The sequence below is a fragment of the Neodiprion virginianus genome, chromosome 6 (genome assembly GCF_021901495.1).
Source record: "Neodiprion virginianus isolate iyNeoVirg1 chromosome 6, iyNeoVirg1.1, whole genome shotgun sequence".
NCBI classification, from domain to species: Eukaryota; Metazoa; Arthropoda; class Insecta; order Hymenoptera; family Diprionidae; genus Neodiprion; species Neodiprion virginianus.
In genome coordinates, this window is record NC_060882.1 from 30,220,757 (window position 1) to 30,239,735 (window position 18,979).

Sequence of the window (18,979 nt, forward strand, 5' to 3'; positions counted from 1 at the left end):
TAACGCCAGAGTTATTATTATAATTCGTATATTTGCAAAATTCGCACAGCCCAAGTTCAGGAAGACTTTTTTCCAGTACCAATTTTCTTTAGAGTAACATTGTAGTCGGTGCTTGAGACGCAGCATATTAATTAATCAAGTGTCCGGACTTGAGCGTTACCCGTTCACATCCGAGCCACTTCTTCCGAACGGGATTCCATGAGTTGAATTTCCACAGTTCTGATATCGAGTGCCTTGGGTAAGGGGGCGATTTGTTGAGCCGTCAAGGGATGAAAGTCTTCCTCCAAGGTGGCGACACTCCGGCGTAATTTCACTTCGGTACCGTCAGTTCCCCATCCTCGCAAACACCAATCCCACCGTCGAGCTCCTCCGACTGCAGTAACGATCCACGCAGCTTCTTCGTCGCACTGTACGCGCAATAAATAACATAAGTATTTTGTTGACCAGAACATGCGACAGGATGCTCTGATACTGTTGTCTACAAGTTTCTTTGCATCAATACGATACATAACGGTAATAACAGCCGTGTAAATATTTGATATTTCTAACTATTTAAACAACGTTTCGCAGCCTGGAAGTGGGACAAACTTGTTAGCCACGCAGATTTCCGGCTACCACAAACAGAGGACCCCCCCCCCTCGTTTGAAATCCAGGAGACTCGGCACGGGCATACTGACCTTAAAGAAGAAAATCTCGCCCCCGTGATGCAGCACGTAAATGGCGTTGGGTCCGAGGTGTGTTGGTAAGGATACCGTCGCAGTACCAGCATAAAAATGAACCTGGGGGCCCCGATGGGCAGTGCCAAGATGTTCGAGGAGAAAACCGGGAGTGAGGAGTTCCGTGCAGGCGTTGGATTGCGCTAGTGGACATCGGACGAAAGTGTTCGAAATTGACTCGGTCGATCCGCCCCAAGTCGGTGTCTGCGGAACGCTGAGGAGGCTCCCCGAGCGTCGAGTTACTCGCTCGTTGGTTACGTCGGGGTTCGAGCAGCTCGGGAATTCTGGCGGCTGGTTCTTCAGGGCGCGAACGGCAGTGGCACTGGCAAGCTCCCCGGTGCTTGCAGACTTCGCACGATCGCCGGAGGTCAGCTCTCCGAGCCGCTTCGCTGCCGGCCTCTGGGACACGCCGATCTCGTTCTTCCGGTCATCGGCTCCCACGATAACGGACAAGTTCTCAGCCGAAGCGGCCCTGTTGTCGGTAAGCCTGTCGACGCTGCCTCCGACGCTGAGGAAGAGCCTGGCCAGGAGGTGGCGGGTCCCAAGGCTGCCCCCTGCGCCCCGTTGATTCGCGTTCCGGACGGCCCTCGATCCGCCACTCGTACGATTCGACTTGCCGAATAACTTTTCCCCCAGTCGGACTTCCGCCTCACCCAGGGCGAAGGCTTCCCTCAGAGTCCCGTGGACCTTGTCGGCCAAGAGGCATCTGCCCTGGCCCAGCCGGACTCGGCAAACCGGGCACCGATCGGTCCGCGATCTGCAACTCACGCAGAGGATGTGCCCGTGGACGCACTGGGATACCGGGGAAGCGGCGCTCTCGAGGCAAATCGGACACTCGAGAGCTCGGACGACGCCCGAAACAGCATTGGCTAGTTTTCGGGCAACCTCGGGAAGTGGGCCCTGAAGGGCGACGCCGTTTCCAAGTCCGTCATCGGCCGCCTCTTCGACGCTGCAGTCCGCGTCGGTGCTCCGCCATATCTCGAGGTCGACGGCCTGCTTCGCACGGTTTTGAATCAAGGTGGCTATATCCTTGACGCGGAGTCCCACCACGTCCTGCCCGCAAACTTCGAGCAAACAGTCACCGGCCCTGCAGATTGCAAACGAGAGGAGAACTTTTTTGAATAACTTCTGAAAATTGCTTTAACGTCAGTCCGCACGGTCGTGCGTCATTTGACGTATATCCGTAACTTGTTGGTACTGTTCAGATTTTCCGCGGTCACGCTGTCATGCGAGGGTGTATAATATGCGTATTATTCAGACTGCAAACACGTCAACGGTGTAGTAACCGGCGTATTTCTACCGACGGTGTAACGTCTAGGAGGAAATGTAGAACGATTTGCGGTTGCAGACCCGACGGCAATATAGGGATAAAGTGGCATATTTCATATTCAATTTCAAATCCAAGATCCCCACTACCCGGCTTCCTTGTTCCGTCTCAATCGGGCATAATAAAGTATAAATAGAACGAGGAAGATTTACTCACCGCAGGCCGGCGATATGTGCAATGCTGTCTGGCTCCACGAAACCTACCCACGGATAAGGATCCCACTTTGACCTTGTGAGGTGAAATCCGCAGGACTTCCTCTCCTTTTCCTTGTCAAAAATGTTGGGGAGGATTACCCGCTCTCTCGGCGAAAAGTTGGCGAAAACCTCGTTGTCTCGAGGAGTCGGGGCTGCGGTCATGATTATTTTCACGCCAGCAGCTTCCGTTAAAAATTCCGATCTCGAAGAACTCCTCTGCATCAGCAACATTACGAAACGTCCAAATAAGCGATGGATTAGAAAAACACTTTACACAGCCTCGCGCATGCGATGCAAATTTATGTCCCCTGAACAGTTTCTGTCGTAACGACTTCTGAATGAAACTCTGATTAGATACACGAGGAGAGGCGCACTACTGACCGACTCCGGTTGTGCGTGAAACTCCCGCGTCAGTTAATGTGATAATTAAATTTACATTACCTTCGTCGAGTTTGGTAAATAACTAATTTCATACTCTCATCGCTGGGATTACTATCGATTTTCGTAGGACCCGTAACGCAAGTACGACGCGGAACTGCCGTTGACATTAATCGAAGGGACGCCAACACATCGCTAATATCACTTACCTATGAAGGATGCGTCTGCGTCGAGGATCTGATGAGGAACTTCCAAGCACACCCGTGTCAAATGTGAACAGATCAGAAGAAGCAGCTCTGTTAGACGCAGACCGTCTGCATCTACAAAGTTAGTACGCGGTCCGCGACTCATGTAGGTAAAAGTCAGATCGGTTGATCACCTTCACCTACATACTTGCAAGAGATCCAACTTACCTCGACCTTAGTTTTTAATTAGAGGTCACGCGTGCTTTTCCGTTCGATGGATTTTCGCGAAAGCGTTCTTCGTCCCCGGGAAAGGTGGACTTGATTCTTGTATAAAAATAATACAAATATAGATACATTTACGAATTTGTAGACTTTTATCATGAATTTGACCACCTGTTTAAACTCTGCAATGCTGAACGTGAGGACTTTTCGTTCGATGCGTCTCACCAAGCTCTGTGATGTATGAACTTCGTCTGCAATTACGAATATGCTAGCGACATGTAGACCAGCGTTCGTCCGGGTGGGGGTGGAAAACTAGAATGGCGGATTGATAGAAGGGCCGAAATATCGAATTTTCAAAGACGTGAAAATTTATTTCGCAGAGCTGTTGAAATTTAGGAAACTCAAGTATAGGAAATTTATGTTGTAGAAGGTCAAAATACAGAAAGTTCAAACACAGAGCGTCAAAATCTAGAATCTGTAAACGATTGCATATTATCGAGACAAATTCCGACGATACTTCAGCATTTTACAATCCGACCTTTTTATTGTTCTAATCTTCCACATTTCGGCATACCAGGTTTTTAAATTCTATAAATTAAGTTTTCGCTTCTTCAAAAATTCAATATTATCGTCTGTCTAGTTTTTGATCTTTCCTATATTTTAATCCCCTCCCGTTCATACCCATGGCAATACCTGACTCATTATACAGTGTGATCGTTGAAATGCTACGACGATACACCTTTATCCTTGTAAAAAGAAAGCCGGATCGCGGCGCAGACGAGAGTTGTACTTGATTAAGAAACGCCTTCTCGCAAAACGTTTACTCTAAATCGGAGAAAAATCTGTCGAGTTTTAGACTCTATGTTACAAGCGGATGGAAGAATGGGATTTAGAAAAGAAACGAGTTATAAATATATTCTACATTCGAAATTTGAAAGAGCAATGATCTTCCTCAAAGTTTTCCTACAATTTCAAACTTTCCTGGTACGCAAGAATCTTTCTCGGTATTGCTGGTATATCTGGTGGATATGTAATGACTTTCGAACCGGAATAGTGTCTCGTTCTCGGAACGAATTAATCAGAACGACGAGTTCGACCACTGAACGTTTACTTTCCTGCTGTGACGGGCCTCAGGTATATTGGATTGTTTGTCGTCTGCAGACGCAACGGCTCCCACTTAAATTTTGAAACCCGTCGAGCTGCGGTTAATGCGATGATTATAAGCACAATCAACGATAATTTAACTGAATTTAATCGTTGCCAAGAAGGATGGAAACGATTTGGTTCTAGCCCGGGGCAAAATCCGTTTTGGGCTGACAAATTGGATCTACACATGTTTCTGTTTCTACGACTGTATATGTGCCTGAAGCATACGATCAATTCTCTAAGTAACATTCACCTCTATTTCAGTCTGAAATTGATGTATAAAAGACTCTGACTCGTTCGCTTTTTTTTTCCATAGATCAAATATTACGAAGTAACAGAAGCAACCCAGCCTGAAATCTTGCCGACCACCACTGATCGTGAGTTTTCAATTTTCCACGACGACACTAGGTTAGGCTAATTGCAAGGGAGCCTATTGTGAGCGCCATCCACTACACCGCGGTTGTGGAAAATGTGTTGCTGCGTATTTAGGGCCTTTTCCACATTGCGCCGTAAGCCACTGATGTTTTCGAAATGTCCGTGGCCTCATCCGTGAATACGTAAACCTGGTCTATGGTTCCATTACGAAAACACGAGTAAATACAAGTTTAGTAGAAACTCGATTTCCACAGGATAATTTAATGGTACGGTTTTAAGGATTTCGAAATCTAGAAATATCCGTCTACTCTCTGAGATCATATTGCGAATCGGCCGTATCATGATTTATTGAAAGCTATAAAGAATATGGGAAAACAAGCTCAAGGAACAACGTTTTATGCGTACAACATCGCTGAACCGTTAAAACCCGTATGATCGTTTCAATTGAGACGGTGATGCTCGCACGGTGTAAAATCGTGAACGTAACAAAAGTTTTGCAATAATTAATTATCAGTTGCACAGTTGAATATTTGCATGGCAATGCTGGAAATGCACGAGTAGTGGTCAGAGGTATGGCCGAAGGTTTTTACAGGACCCAACGAACAATGGTAGGCAGGTACCGACTGACAATGAATTCGACATGCTACTCGAGTGTACAATATAGGGCGACAGATATGCAGGTTTTCACAAACAGAACAAGTGGCAAGTGTTGGAACGATATCGTAACGTTTTGCGAATATAAAATAATTAATTGAAAACTTTCTGTCTGTTTGCCGATTGGCTTTGCTTGCAGTTACACGATTTCAGTTGCATTGTTTCTGACTCGTAAAGGATGTTGACTGAAACTATATAATAATAATTGCGTCTCATAACATTCACACGTTGTTTGTGATGACAAACTTTGCAATCTTCATGAGATATTAAAGGCATTGAAAAGTAGTGAGTTGTCGTTGCCCACAAACAGGTTTGTCCAGGTACCACTTCCCGAGACGTCGATTTGTGGATTCCATCAATTTATTATAAAAGGTCAATTGACAGAGGAGACTTATTAATAGTATTCTAAAATCTTTACAGAGACATTTCGCGGGTCATCGTTCTTGCTTCACGTGAAAATGATTCACAGCTACCCGTTAACCCTCCCGAGACAAATTAATAGCCGTATTCAAAATTTATTCACGAACAAACGATTACTGTGCTTAAAATTCCAAAGGTCAACCGTATTAAGTAAGTACTGCAAACAGTTTGAGCGGACGGTTTCGAACGATCTCACAGAGCGTTCGAGTTTGCGTACAAAATAATCGCAGCCTCGCTGTTCTATGACGTATTTAAATTATATCTATAACATCACTCATGACGTTCGCAAACGGTATCAACTAAGCGGTGCAAGGAAAAATCCAAAGATTAAGCAAGCGGTTTCAACGAATCTCACAAAACGCACGAGCTTGCGTGTAAAATAATCGCAGCTTCGCTGTTATATAGTATAACATATTTTTGAATTATATCTATAACTTCAGTCATGACATTCGCACATGCGTAAATTTATGTCCGAGTATGAGTGAAATATTAATAACGCAGCGCCGTGAGAAGATATCCTTGTGAGATTCCTGTTTCTGCAAAAATCCATCCTCAAGGCAAGGCATGCATCTGCCTTTCTAACAATAAGACAAATTGAGACCCGTAGCAATTGTGACGAGTTCTCGTTTGATTACAGCGAGATAAATTACTGATCACATTTAAATCTTTAGGTGAAAATAAATCAATGGATCGATCGGCGTTTCGAGAAATGATTATTTACTCTTGGTTTCGTAAAAGCCGATTGACGATTGACGGTGAGCAGGAAGATCCGTTTCGGGCAACGAAACAGTATCTGCAATAATCGATGAACTCAGGGGTTGAAATCTACAAATATGCAATTTCCTTTAAAGAAATATGCATGTGGCCACATCCGTATGATGCATACAGTAATCTTGAAACGGTCTCACAGATTTTTATTCGTAGTTTTTTGCTGCCAATTTGGAATCTTTCGACGATAACTGAAAGTTTATACCTACACCAATTGTCATCAGTTCCCGATTATCAATACCTACACTAAAACGAGTTTCAGTAAGTCCGTATTCCCGCCCTGGTAGAACAAAACAAATTATCATCGTTACATAGCCAAGGAAATCAAGTATTTCAGATACATGACAACTAAACGCAACGCGACTGTAATTAGATTTTCCACTTTGACGGCGATCTGACGTACTTGACGCGATCTCCCTACTATTTTGTTGCGGTGTTTCACGGTACATGACATACGTTAGCCGCGAACGTATGCACGCGCCCTTACATACTCGGGACGATGTGATATTTCTTCGTCGAGTATATAATGGTAAGAATGAAAGAGCACAAAGAAAGGGGGGATTTTCACCGAGTTATTCCCCGGTCAGATCCAAGGGACAGTGTCGATTTAGTTTTGGTTGAGCTTCCGCGTGCGTCAGCTTCGGACGCCTATATAAATAATGCGCGTCCGGCTGGTGGAAGCCCGTTGTTTAAAAAGCGTGAGATCGGAACGTCGCAGGCAATCGTGTTCAGTCGCAGATTGGACCGCGAACCCTGCGGGTGTCGTATTTTCGCCGTTTTTCCGTGTATCCACGCTGCACTTGACGTTGCTTCGGTCCTCGGCGATGAACATTGTTTTATTGCCAGTGTTATATCGCAGTAATCCAGTGTAGTGCCGTATACGACGTGGTCGTCTCCTCGCCGCATCTTCAATAATTCGCGTTTGGACTGCTTTTCGTTTAGCATTCTGATTGTTTTTCACCGATATCCGTCGGATACAATCGTTAACAATCGCCCAGCTCGACTTCCGAGAGACAAGAAACCTCTCAGGAACAATGGGGGAATTGTTAAATCTGAATTTTGGGCTTTGCCTCGTTCTTGGATTCGTCGCATGCGTCCAAGCATATCCGATCTACGAAGATCGTGATCTATACGGTGAGCCACCGATCTCTTCCATGCACTTCGATGCAAACGGATTTTATACCACCCCGTATAAAAACCTCCGTTTGCAATAGTATTCAACGGTACTGCACGTATTGCACAATATTATTAAGAGAGCGAGAGAACAACGGTAGATGGAGAGAACCTGCATAGGCAAGAAATAATTTTTTCCCGTGTCTAACTGCCAAACTTGCTCGAGGCTACCCAAAGTAACTTACCGATACATACCAATGTTTTTAACGACCGCTTTGAATAAACGGGTTCCTATCGGGCAACAGCGTTTTGCGTGCAAATTTATGTTTCACGACTTATTTTTCTTTTCATTTCAAGGCTGATTTCAGGTATGTCTTGCCCGAAAGTTCGGTCCATGCAAGCAATAATGCAGACAAATGAGAGGTTTTCACACAGATCAAACAAAGGGAAAGAAATTTAATTCGCTTGTCTACTATTATCAGTAGATAAGTAAATTTGTAGTTTGTCCTTGGCGATTACTGTTTGTCCGTAGTTATGCGTTCGCTTCCGAATGTAGAAATAAATCGGCATGTAATGCGTACGCATAACGGACAGACTGCTGTTGGCTGTGTGGAATCTTCATCCGTCGTTAATGATAACTTATTATACTATGACTGTAATAGGTGGACGCGTGTCGAGCCAAGCGATAATTGTATGGATTTCATACTTCCAAGTTTTACTATCCTCCTAGATGTGTAATCAGTCTTTTACAATTTTACATGTAAAATCAATTCTTCTCTAGAACCCGTCGCGTACATTTAATATGTAGTATCGAATCTTTGGTACATGCAACAAATATTTCCACAGCTGTTGAGTATCGAACCACACGCGTTTTATGTTTTTTGGCCTGATGTCGAGGTCACGGTCAAAGTTCAAAAACCTACTAACGGCGTCAGCGATTGCATACCCACATACGCATCCATGGTAGTCACGCAGATACGATTTGCGGTTTAACTTAATGGAAACTACGGCGAATAAACGGCGATAGACGGACGTTCATTGCAAAAAGGAACTCGTCACTGTACTTCGCGACGTCACCGTGTGGCTTTCACGTTATCGCCGACTAATATAAGCGGAGGAATAAAATGAAGGAAAATCGTGAGGCTCGTCTTGGGTTTGCGCTTGAGTTATTTGACGCTTAGTTTTCGTCAACGCTACACGTACATTAGCCGATAGTTATCTAGGTTTTCCCAATCTATGCAGTGATATATGTCGAATGCGGCAGCGGTCAAGTATTGTCAACGACGTCTTTAACCTCGATTACTTACTTCAAGGGATCTCCGAGTAAACCTGGCATTGCATTGCCAGGTAGGTTTTCGACCAACCTCAACGCTTGTAAAACCGAACTATACATATACCTGCCCAGCTGAACAAATTACTGATTATTTGAGGATTGGTCAATTAACTGTTGTCTCGGAAATCCGACGAGAGAGAGAGAGACACGCTTGATATCGATGGATGAAGGAATCTTGCACGTAACACAGCGATTTACTCTACGGAATCGTCATATCCACTTATATTATTGTTGACGTGATGTACAGTCTGTTTTAGTCGTTGCAAGCGATTCCTCGCAGATATAATCTTCGTGGTGTAATTCAAATTTCCCTCGATCCCAGTGCCGTTTCAAATTGTTAAATGTAGCAAACAAGCCTGCGTGTGTATAGGTATGTAGATACATACATACGTAGGCGGAAATTTGTTAGACGGAAAAACATTACGATTTTTTGCCTGATATTAGTTGATATTTCGTAATTCTTGCAGTTTAAAAATGTATTCTCATTTTTTTCCAAGAATAATAAATGAATGTACAGGTGGACGTACCCGCTCCGATTGCTCATACGTATATTTTTCATCCGACATGCGGAATCAATCGCGCGGATCCGCATTGACACCGTAATAAATTCCAACAAACTACCTACCAGCTACGCGTGTCAACTCCCATTTCCTAGTCACTTGGGGTCCGATTCCGGGTGACCGCAGAAGTGGTACAAAAGTGTTTCTCCGAATACCGGAATCATTTGCAATGCATCGTTACCGAGGTGCAGGGAACTCACCGTTTACCCTCACGGATACTATAATTCCGGTACTACGCAACGAACGAACGAACGAGGATTTCAAGAATTTTTGGAATTGGATTTCGTATGGACGGCGTAAAAATATTATTTTCATTGCAGAGGGTAGTCCGTGTACACTGTCAAATGGCGAAGGGCGAGGAGTTTGCAAGAAGCTGCCAGATTGCCCGACGAAGATGCGGGAACTCCATCGGGGAAAATACAACGATGCCGACCGGTGCGGTTTCGAGGAGTTCACTGAGATTGTTTGCTGCATAAATATACCAGGGAAGGTGGGGAACGACGAGAGGAGGCCGCGACCGGCCGATGCTGGTAAATTATACCCACACGTTATATTCTATTGTTATTACATAAATTTCAATTCCCATTTTCCATGAATTCGTCGATAAAAATGACCAACTTATTGTAAGGGAATTCTCATTCGTACTACCGGACGAAAACAAATGTGGATTGTAGACGTTTCTGCGATCCGTGGTGTTGACGAAATCAACGACGCAGACACGATCCTTGTACAGATCTTGCAATAGCTGCTTTATCCATGCACTCGACTTGTTCTCGGGGGCATCTATAAATAAGTGTAATGACGAGCTTACGAATTCTCTTGTATAATGGTTATAGTGTGTCGAAGTGCGTAGCCATGAACGCGGATAGCGAACAAGGAATAAAAGTCCAAAAGAAGTCTTATTGACAGTTATCGCAAATCTTTATGAAATCTTCGGGACATACTTATGATAATATCTTTCTGTCTTCACGTAAAGCTATACGCGAGACCATGTCGAGACTTCCGCTGCGCCATATATCTATTTGTTTTTTGCTATTTCGAAGTCAGTTTTTGCTTTTTTTCTGCAATCAATTGTTTTCCACGTGTTTCTTCAAAAATTGACAAATCTCTCGTACTGCAAATGGTACAAGTAACATACCGAATCGATTTTGTCACTTCTCAGCGTATTCAAGAATAATAATTCTATTGCATCATAGCAATGATAATAATCCTTATCGTGTGTTCGCCGTATAACGCCCATGTTTACGAAGCCAGCGGTTTTCGAATAATTGACGACCTCGCATCTGTCTACATATGATAATCTGCACGTGGGAAATATTTTAAATATATGTACTTCGATGGCCGCTGAAATAGTGGATCGTGTACAGTACTCAACCTTTCATATTGCAAATATATCCGAAATTGAAAGCATTGTGAAAACATGGTTTCAGATCTAATTTATTGTGCTACATACGATCCATTCAAATTATATGTCCTGTAGAGTATAACTATAGCTTATTTACATTCGTTAATCTTTTTCGAAATCCTGTTCTTCGGATAAAATTTATCACTTATGATTCCGATTTTCACCGACCGTATTGTATGCAGTTTGCGAATAATTTGTATACGTAAATATTAATTTATACGCTTGAAAATGTTGAAAAATTTTATTCGCGTTTTGTAATTTGCGTAACGGCGTGGTTCAAAAAATGATTACACACCAATACGTATATGGTCAAAAATTTCATGACCGTTATGAAAAAAATTACGTACATTGTAGAAATTACTTTTATTTTTAAAACGAGAACGATTATATGATTGTGCATGCCCTTAAAACTTTCCCATGTATTATGCGCAACTGGACTCACTCCTCGTGAAAAAAAAACTAATGCATCTTTATTTTCTGCATGGATAGCTTGCCAGGAATACAGCAATGAAGTTCTACCAACCGAAGGCTCCGTGAATTTCTATGTATTGAACGGAGAAGACGCGAAATCAAGTGAATTCCCGTTCATGGCAGCGCTTGGTTATGCGGATGGATCGAAGGACAACGACGCCAGCAGTATCAAATACACGTGCGGAGGGACTTTAATATCTCAGCAACATGTCCTCACCGCCGCCCACTGCGTTAGCAATCTGGACGGGCGAATTCCCGTCGAGGTGGGCTTTTAAGAGTCATCTAAATCTCGTGTAACGCTGTCGATAAAATAAATGTCCACATGAGTACCGAATCATCCACCGATTCACGATAAAAAAAACAAAAAAAAAAAAAAACTTCAATTTATACTTGACTCTGAATTCGTGTATACACTTTTTTGTTGTTTTTTCAAGCCGCATATTCATTTGCATCACAGGTAAGGCTCGGAACGACGGATCTGATCACCGCCGAAAGGGATACGCAACGGGTGCCTGTAGCATCTGCGATACCGCATCCTGATTACTTGATAACCGAGAACTACAACGACATAGCGATATTAAAGCTAAGGGAACCAGTACGGCTGTCGAATTCGGTACAGCCGGCGTGTCTGCTTTCAAAATCCTTGAACGTTTTGGAGAGAACGAGGAATGCGACTCTGGTTGTCGCCGGTTGGGGAGCGACGGACTTCGACGGTACCGAGACGACGAAACTGAAAAAAGCTGTCGGTCTGAGATTCGTAGAAACGAACGAATGCTCGGATAGCTACAGCAGCAACAACGCGAGGCTTCCCAATGGGCTGGACAATATGATATGCGCGATTGACCCGAACACCACGCGACGAGCGGACACCTGTTGGGGCGACAGCGGGGGACCGCTTATAGCATCTTCGGGATCCGCGCGGTTTGTTGCCGGAGTTACGGCGTTCGGCCAAGCCTGCGGCGGATCGACGCCCAGCGTTTACACATCGGTTTACGATTACTTGAGCTGGATCGAAGGCCATGTTTGGCCCGACACCGAAGGAACACGATCTAGAAGCAGTAAAATATGGTGAAATCCGACTCGCGGGTACGGTGTGCGGAAATGAAACTATTTGGCAAACTCTTATGGATATCGACACCTCAGATCGAGAGTCACACGCGTGTTTCTGCCCGCCAAATTGTGTTTAAAATGCAGGCGTGTAATACGTAACACTGGATGCCAGAGTTGGAGAAAAATTCGTGCCGCTGTTATCTCACTATCTCGGTACAGTTGGGTCGGTATATTTGATATAATGAAGTGTATTATCGATATACGCACACGTCGGACAATATTGTATCTATACGCAGCTTATACTGTGTCACTTTACTAACGATAAGGTACCATTACAGTTCACCTCGATTCTGCGGATTTTGCTGCTATAATTTATTTTACTTGTCGCAACTTTCACGCGCAATAGAAACATTTCCGAGAATTGAAAACTTCGTCACATTATAGCTGTGGAATTATAAGTGCGTATGAATACCGTATGCCGCGATTAAATATGATAGCCAAAATAGTTGAATAATATTTGACCTATCAAGACTGCAAAAATTATCATTCAAATGATAATTTGAAATTTGCTTGCCCTCATTATAAACAACGTCGCTACTTGACATTTAGATACTTGCGAACCAGAGTAAGATCTAGGATACCCGAAATAACGGTTGATTACCAGTGAATACTACGGGATTCCCAACATCATAAGTAACAACTCAATTTTGAGATATGTCGAATTGCAGTTGATATTACTGCACGTAAATCGAAGATATAGTATAAGTGACTATTTTTTAGAACTGCGATGGTGTTTCTATCCTGAGTTTATTGAACTCCATCTCAGACGTGCAGAAATGCACAGTGATATTATTCTATTTTGTACATATGTATACATACGATATAGGTGTGTATAGTTTTTGGCGTTGATGTCAAAAAAGGATGTTTGCTTAAACGGACAACAGAATGGTGCTCAATTTTTACGTAATAATAGAATAGCAACACGGATTGTTAAAACTATATTTTGCTTAACTATTCCCCTACGACCTCTTACAGAGCCGCAGTATTTTATAAACCAAACTAGCACTTTCATGTTATTGAATATGTAGTTGCGTTTAATTTTTTACGTCGTTAATAAAACATGTATTAAAATTTTTTTCGTTCAATGCAGTTTCCATCCGCAATTTACACGGGGTAGGGAAAATAAATTGTTTTGTTCACGTTGTTTATACTTTTTTGATTAAAAATATATATATTTTTTCAGGCAATCACTATTTCAATTTGCAGACAACGCGAAACTATCATATAAGAAGATCAGAGTACAAAGGATTATACTTGAACGCAAGCTCAAGATGTTCTATCTGAAAAAGAAAAGACGAAAGAGATACACTTATCTAACACTCGACATTAAAAATGTAATATTCACTAGTAATACAGAGTGTTCTGTAATTACGATATAACTATTATATATACAAACACAGCTATAAGTGCGGCCAATTGTCACTCATCAGCCTTCCAGCCTTGCCTTTTGGCTCAGCTATTCAAATAATTTAGATTGAAATTTCCTTAGAAGAATTATAGCGTTATTACAAATATTTCTTACACATCATAGCTTGATCAGCAAGTTATAAGGATGGTCAAATGGACCGATCACGCGCTGACTTATTACCCAGTGCGGTAAAAGTTTACCTACGAGGTGATAAATAAATATTAAACATAGCAATTTAGAACCCGAACTAGAAACATCTTTGCCTGGTTTTCAAAATAATTATCTCATTTACTAAGAAAAACAATCGTAGAACCTCACTCAAAATCAACAAAAATACGGTATTCTTTCTCTCCAAACAATGCAGTAAACAGTGGCGATCCAATCTTCAGAAATTTGTACGTATCAACTGTCTACTCGATTGTCCGTAAAAATAATGTAACTTTGTGAAACCATTTTCGAAAATTGAAAAAATTTATGTCACTTTTATTTCTGCCAAGCGAGGTTGCATTGTTTTAATGAAAATTTGATTGTTTTACCGCGAAAAACATTCGATTTAGTAGAATACTTTTGGTTCTACTCCATCTGCTTGTCACAGTTTGCTACATATTTTCGTAAACATGTTGACGGTTAATTATACTTGTACCTTTCTTAAACACACGGTAAAAATGATAATGTACTTGATTTATTGCGGACTATTCTGAGATCCAATGAGTGGGAATATTTGAGTGATTTGGCCAATGCCTTTCGTGCGGCCCTCCCTAAACAGTAGTCGCATTCCGACGTGGAGATATTCCGGATGGCCAACAAATCTGAACAGAACTGATGCAGTATCATTAGTCTGTAGTCCCTCTTCTTTCAGATCCATTATTCCTTCTATTGCGCACGTTTGACGCACGTTCCCGACGTGTACGGTTGCTTGAAATCCGGGATATATCGCTGTTGCATGGTAGACAACCAGAACGGTGGCCTGAAAGTAACAACGAAATAACCAAAACTTGGAAAGTATTTCTGTCTGAATATTGTCGAATACGTTAACATTCAATTGACGATATTAAAGTCTCATAGACCTCAGTATTGGTAATTTCTAATTAGTCCACCAAATATCCACGAACGGTCACCCAAACATTAGAAATTCAGTATTAAATTGTACCTGGAAGAAAAATGTCGCACACGGATGATCTCGAGGTGAGACAAGAACCATTCCGGGTCGTAGGTGGGGCAATGGTGGGTCCCTGGCAGTTGGCGGTGCAATAGTCAGACTTGCACTCTGCGATGCTCGAACTAAACAACAAGGGGCTTTGTTTCTATGCAAGCTAGCTACTTTGACTGGACTAAATTCGCCATCTGGCAATGGTCCGACCAACAAGCGAGTCCCAGGTGCAATGATACCCCTTACCAGCAAGCCACCTAGAACTGGCTCATTCAGTCCCACCACCCTGAAAGTTTATTTTAAAATTACCAAACCGAATTTGTGTATTATTGTTTTTTGTCCATTTTACAAGGTCTGACGTGAATCAAGGCACGAAAAGAATCACCTAAATGTTTCGTCAATTTGAAACAAACACGATTCGGGATCTGAATCTGGTGGAGTGGATTCGGAAGGCAGCAAATCTCTGATGAACGAGGTGAGTTCCTTCAGGCCTTCCCCCGTCACACAACTCACAGGAAATACAGGAATTGTTTCCAAATTATAGCTTTGACGCGCATTGCTGTTACCATCAGGAACAGAATACAGAATTGGTTGTTTAGAACAGCCATGAGCTCTCACAGTACTCTCTAGTTGAGCTAAGGCATCCCGGGCGTCACAGAGGCCAAGGTCAGTTTTGGTTATAACAACAAAAAATGGTAGTCTCAAAGCAAGGCACAAAGCCAGATGCTCTTGGAAAGCCTCATTCATTGGAGGTGCTATAACCAGCATCACATGATGTGGACAATAGCCTAGAAATAGGTATGCAATTTTTTGAGAGGTGACTTTAAGTAGTTGTGCATGCAAAAATTCATGTATTTAGCAGTGCTCGCAGCTCGATCGCACCTGTAAGTCCCAGCAGTGTTGTTCTCAAATATTTACGATGACCAGCCAAATCGATGAATGTTACAACTTTGGAAGCCTGTTCACAGATCTCTTCGGCAGTGTTCATCTCCGCATAGTTGAGCACGTGACCTTCGCTATCAAAACCAATTATCTCGTGGGATATCGATGAAGTACGTCCTGTTCTAATTTCGTGCAGATGGCGAAACATATTTAACCGTGCTCTTCCCCTTCCATTGTCCAGCTCACCTTGTGTCAGCACTCCTGTGTTATGCAGATAATATTATGAGTACGTAGCAATAGAATCTAGTGGACTGTTGCTCATACAAATGCAAGAAATATTTGCTCTGTGATGTATTGCATTTCAATTGAATCTGATTCTTGGATCGATTTTGAAGTGTAATCAATAACAGGGAGAATTATGGCTGCTAACTATGCCCAACGGGAAAGATCAGAATATTAATTCGGAAGTAGTCCTCAAACCTAGCAGCGTTGATTTTCCAGCATCTTGTCCTCCTGTTACAGCTAGTCTCAATTCGACGACGGTTTCTTGATCCTCCCTATCATCTTTTCGTAGCTTCCTTACTAAAACTTCGGCCACTCGTTTATTTTCGGATTGATTTTTTGGGGTGTTTCTATTCTGTTCTTTCTCATTGCAGTGAACATTGTTGTTGGTGAGTTTCTCTCGAAGTACATCTGTAGTCGCACCTAGTCTGGCTGCCATTTCCCTTAAGGTTTTCAGTGAAGCCTTCATTTCCTCCCTTGACAGACCTGCCAGTCTGCCATTGTCTTCGACTCCTAATCAGCAGTCATTAAACTGATAAGGTTGGTATTCTAAGTGAAACTGAACTTTAATTACATGATTTTACATCTACTGCCAATTTGTAGAATCTAAGAATTAACGAACAAACGGTCATCTAATAGTCGGCAACTGCGCACCAATTTGATAAATTGCTTCCCCGTGCCCTTCGCGAAGTCTCCATTTCATTTGGGTAACCAGATGTTCAAACCTCTGGCTTGAGGGGTTCACAAGCTTCAATTTATACTCAATGTTTCCTTGTTCTGGTTCAGGGGGAAGTCTTTGTTCGACATCAGATGCGACGTGTTCCTGATCCTCGTCATTGCTGGAACTCTCACAATCGGATGACCCATTGCCCTCTTGCTCAAAACGATCCCAGGTTTCCTTGCCCTTTTCCTTTCCTTCTCCAGGATCGAACAATCCGAGAAACGACTCCATTTTAATATACTTGGTTCACCGGCTGTAAAGAAAAATCCAGGTACAATTAGTATTTGAAAGTAAATAACACTGATATTTTATTTTTTCTGAAAATAGGAATGCAGATTTGCTGCGTAATATTGCCAAAAGTCTGTCAACAAAGCCAGGTACAAAAATACATTTGGCAGTATGCGAACATGAATTATAGGTATGCATTTAAAATACACAGATATACAGTTCAAGAACCAAAATAAGTATATTCAGCTATAGCAACAAGCATATAAGGTCAGAGCTAGCGTTGGACAATAGTAAAAATAAATCATATCTACAATTGACATTAAATTCATTGTTATATTATCAATTACATAACTATCTCTGATCCATCTGTTGCTCGAGATGGGGGAAAATGATTCGTTTGAAAAGGAATGGAGTTGAAATTTTTTTTAAATCTGACCTACGGAGATGATGCAATGTGTATAATATGTTGGGTGCTGCATTTTTTTCCAACTACATCCAGCCATGAGATATTTGAACAGTAATTGCGAAATAAATTTGCAATTCTCGCGAAGTTTTTTTCATTCTTCAACCTGCCGTAAGAATGACACGTTTGTACACCTATGTCACATGGGCTTTTGACAGCTGTGTTTCGTGACGGTGATTGGCTGCGGCTATTTCGCGACGGCAGAAAACGGTGAGTATGTAATATGTAATTCGGTAAAGGTGTGCATATTAGGGATAAAAATCAGTCGAAACACGTGAAGGAGTGGTATTAATATTCGTAATTGATATTGTCAATATTGATTTACGGTAATAGACAATGGTTTTATTTGCCCAAGAGCGGTGAGCGTGTAACCAAAAGTAAAAGTGACAGAAAGTGACGCAACATACAAAAAAACAATCGCAAACATCAAACATCTCGTTAGCAACAAATTTTGCAAAAACAGCCCGTCATGTTAATCGTCCATAGCTAAAAGTTTGACTACATAAAATACCTGCAAAGCTTGAACTTTCTTGCCTGAAATTCACTCTCTAATATGCACCGGAAATGTTGAATTTTAAATCCCTATCCAATACCAACGAAAACCTCGACAGCCATATTGGTCGCACTTTCCCTCCACGCCCTCCGCAGTCCGCTGCTGTGCTGCGATCGCTGTGATGTCTGACGGGGCGGGGCGTCAATCACGCGGGGGCGCGGGAAGCGCGAAACTTTAGGAAGCGGGATCGCGCGGACGCGCGCAGCCTCGGGCAGACACTTACCCTCGGCCAACAAACGTGTATTCTTAACAGTGTAATTTTCAACAAGACGCCAGCATCTAAATTTGCAACCATATGTATTTCCTCACGATTATAAGATAATTATTGATTCATGTGTACTAATTATAAAGTAAATCACAGTAACAAGCAGACTGCCCACATGACATGAAAACTTTCTATGAAACTTTCAATAAAATATTTTATAGACAGATTATGAGAACCTTTTTAAGAACAACAACAACCAAGAAATCTTTTGCAGGTTTTTGGCGCGGACATTTTCAACTTGCAGCAACCTTTTTTTGAAATATTCATTGTTATGTAGGTGGACAGAAAATATTGCGATTTGTACCTTTTCATTTATTTAGATAGGTGAGAGTGATAAAAAGAAAAAAAAAAAAAAAACGACAAATTACGTAACCAACACTATTCTTAATAATAATAATAACAACAATAATCATAATAATAAACAATCGACGTTGTGCTACGTAGATCATACGAATAGATGCCCATTGTCCGTCAACAATTTTGACGGCAACATTATATTTCACTGATATTTTTCAAATTTGCAAGCTACATATGTTGCTTCCGCAAAGCATATGTAGAAATAATATACTGCTCATGTTAAAATAAAGCACCATCCTAAACTGTGTAGATAAATGCACGGTAACACATATGGAATAAAAATATTATGTTAA

At 42.1% G+C, this 18,979-nt stretch overlaps 3 protein-coding genes and 1 long non-coding RNA gene across 11 annotated transcripts; 2 read left to right on the forward strand and 2 right to left on the reverse strand.

Moving 5' to 3' along the window:
• Nucleotides 1-25: 25 nt before the first annotated feature.
• On the reverse strand, nucleotides 26-2,928 carry LOC124306651 (uncharacterized). The gene is made up of 4 exons (XM_046767493.1): nucleotides 2,825-2,928; nucleotides 2,200-2,453; nucleotides 678-1,803; nucleotides 26-407 (listed from the first exon to the last, which is right to left on the reverse strand). The coding sequence occupies exons 2-4, from the start codon at nucleotides 2,397-2,399 to the stop codon at nucleotides 165-167; spliced, it is 1,569 nt and encodes a 522-aa protein (XP_046623449.1). The 5' UTR covers nucleotides 2,400-2,453; nucleotides 2,825-2,928; the 3' UTR covers nucleotides 26-164.
• LOC124306653 (serine protease persephone-like) lies at nucleotides 2,819-14,240 on the forward strand. 5 transcript variants are annotated; one of them, XM_046767497.1, is made up of 4 exons: nucleotides 2,819-2,942; nucleotides 9,712-9,921; nucleotides 11,286-11,530; nucleotides 11,725-14,240. In XM_046767497.1, exons 1-4 carry the CDS (start codon nucleotides 2,834-2,836, stop codon nucleotides 12,337-12,339), a joined length of 1,179 nt encoding a protein of 392 aa, XP_046623453.1. In that variant the 5' UTR covers nucleotides 2,819-2,833; the 3' UTR covers nucleotides 12,340-14,240. The 5 variants fall into 5 exon arrangements, with proteins under 5 accessions (XP_046623453.1, XP_046623455.1, XP_046623454.1 ...); XM_046767499.1 differs by lacking the exon at nucleotides 2,819-2,942 and adding an exon at nucleotides 6,818-6,914; XM_046767498.1 differs by lacking the exon at nucleotides 2,819-2,942 and adding an exon at nucleotides 7,054-7,519.
• Nucleotides 13,106-18,174, reverse strand: LOC124306646 (GTP-binding protein 2). Of its 4 annotated transcripts, none has more exons than XM_046767485.1 (7): nucleotides 18,046-18,174; nucleotides 16,754-17,073; nucleotides 16,298-16,612; nucleotides 15,818-16,078; nucleotides 15,321-15,723; nucleotides 14,936-15,221; nucleotides 13,106-14,752 (listed from the first exon to the last, which is right to left on the reverse strand). In XM_046767485.1, the coding sequence occupies exons 2-7, from the start codon at nucleotides 17,049-17,051 to the stop codon at nucleotides 14,468-14,470; spliced, it is 1,848 nt and encodes a 615-aa protein (XP_046623441.1). In that variant the 5' UTR covers nucleotides 17,052-17,073; nucleotides 18,046-18,174; the 3' UTR covers nucleotides 13,106-14,467. The 4 variants fall into 4 exon arrangements, with proteins under 4 accessions (XP_046623441.1, XP_046623439.1, XP_046623440.1 ...); XM_046767483.1 differs by having other exon boundaries at nucleotides 18,023-18,173; XM_046767484.1 differs by lacking the exon at nucleotides 18,046-18,174 and adding an exon at nucleotides 17,485-17,621.
• Nucleotides 17,583-18,468, forward strand: LOC124306657 (uncharacterized). The gene is made up of 2 exons (XR_006908659.1): nucleotides 17,583-17,721; nucleotides 18,123-18,468. It is a non-coding gene; the product is annotated as an uncharacterized LOC124306657 (long non-coding RNA).
• Nucleotides 18,469-18,979: the final 511 nt, after the last annotated feature.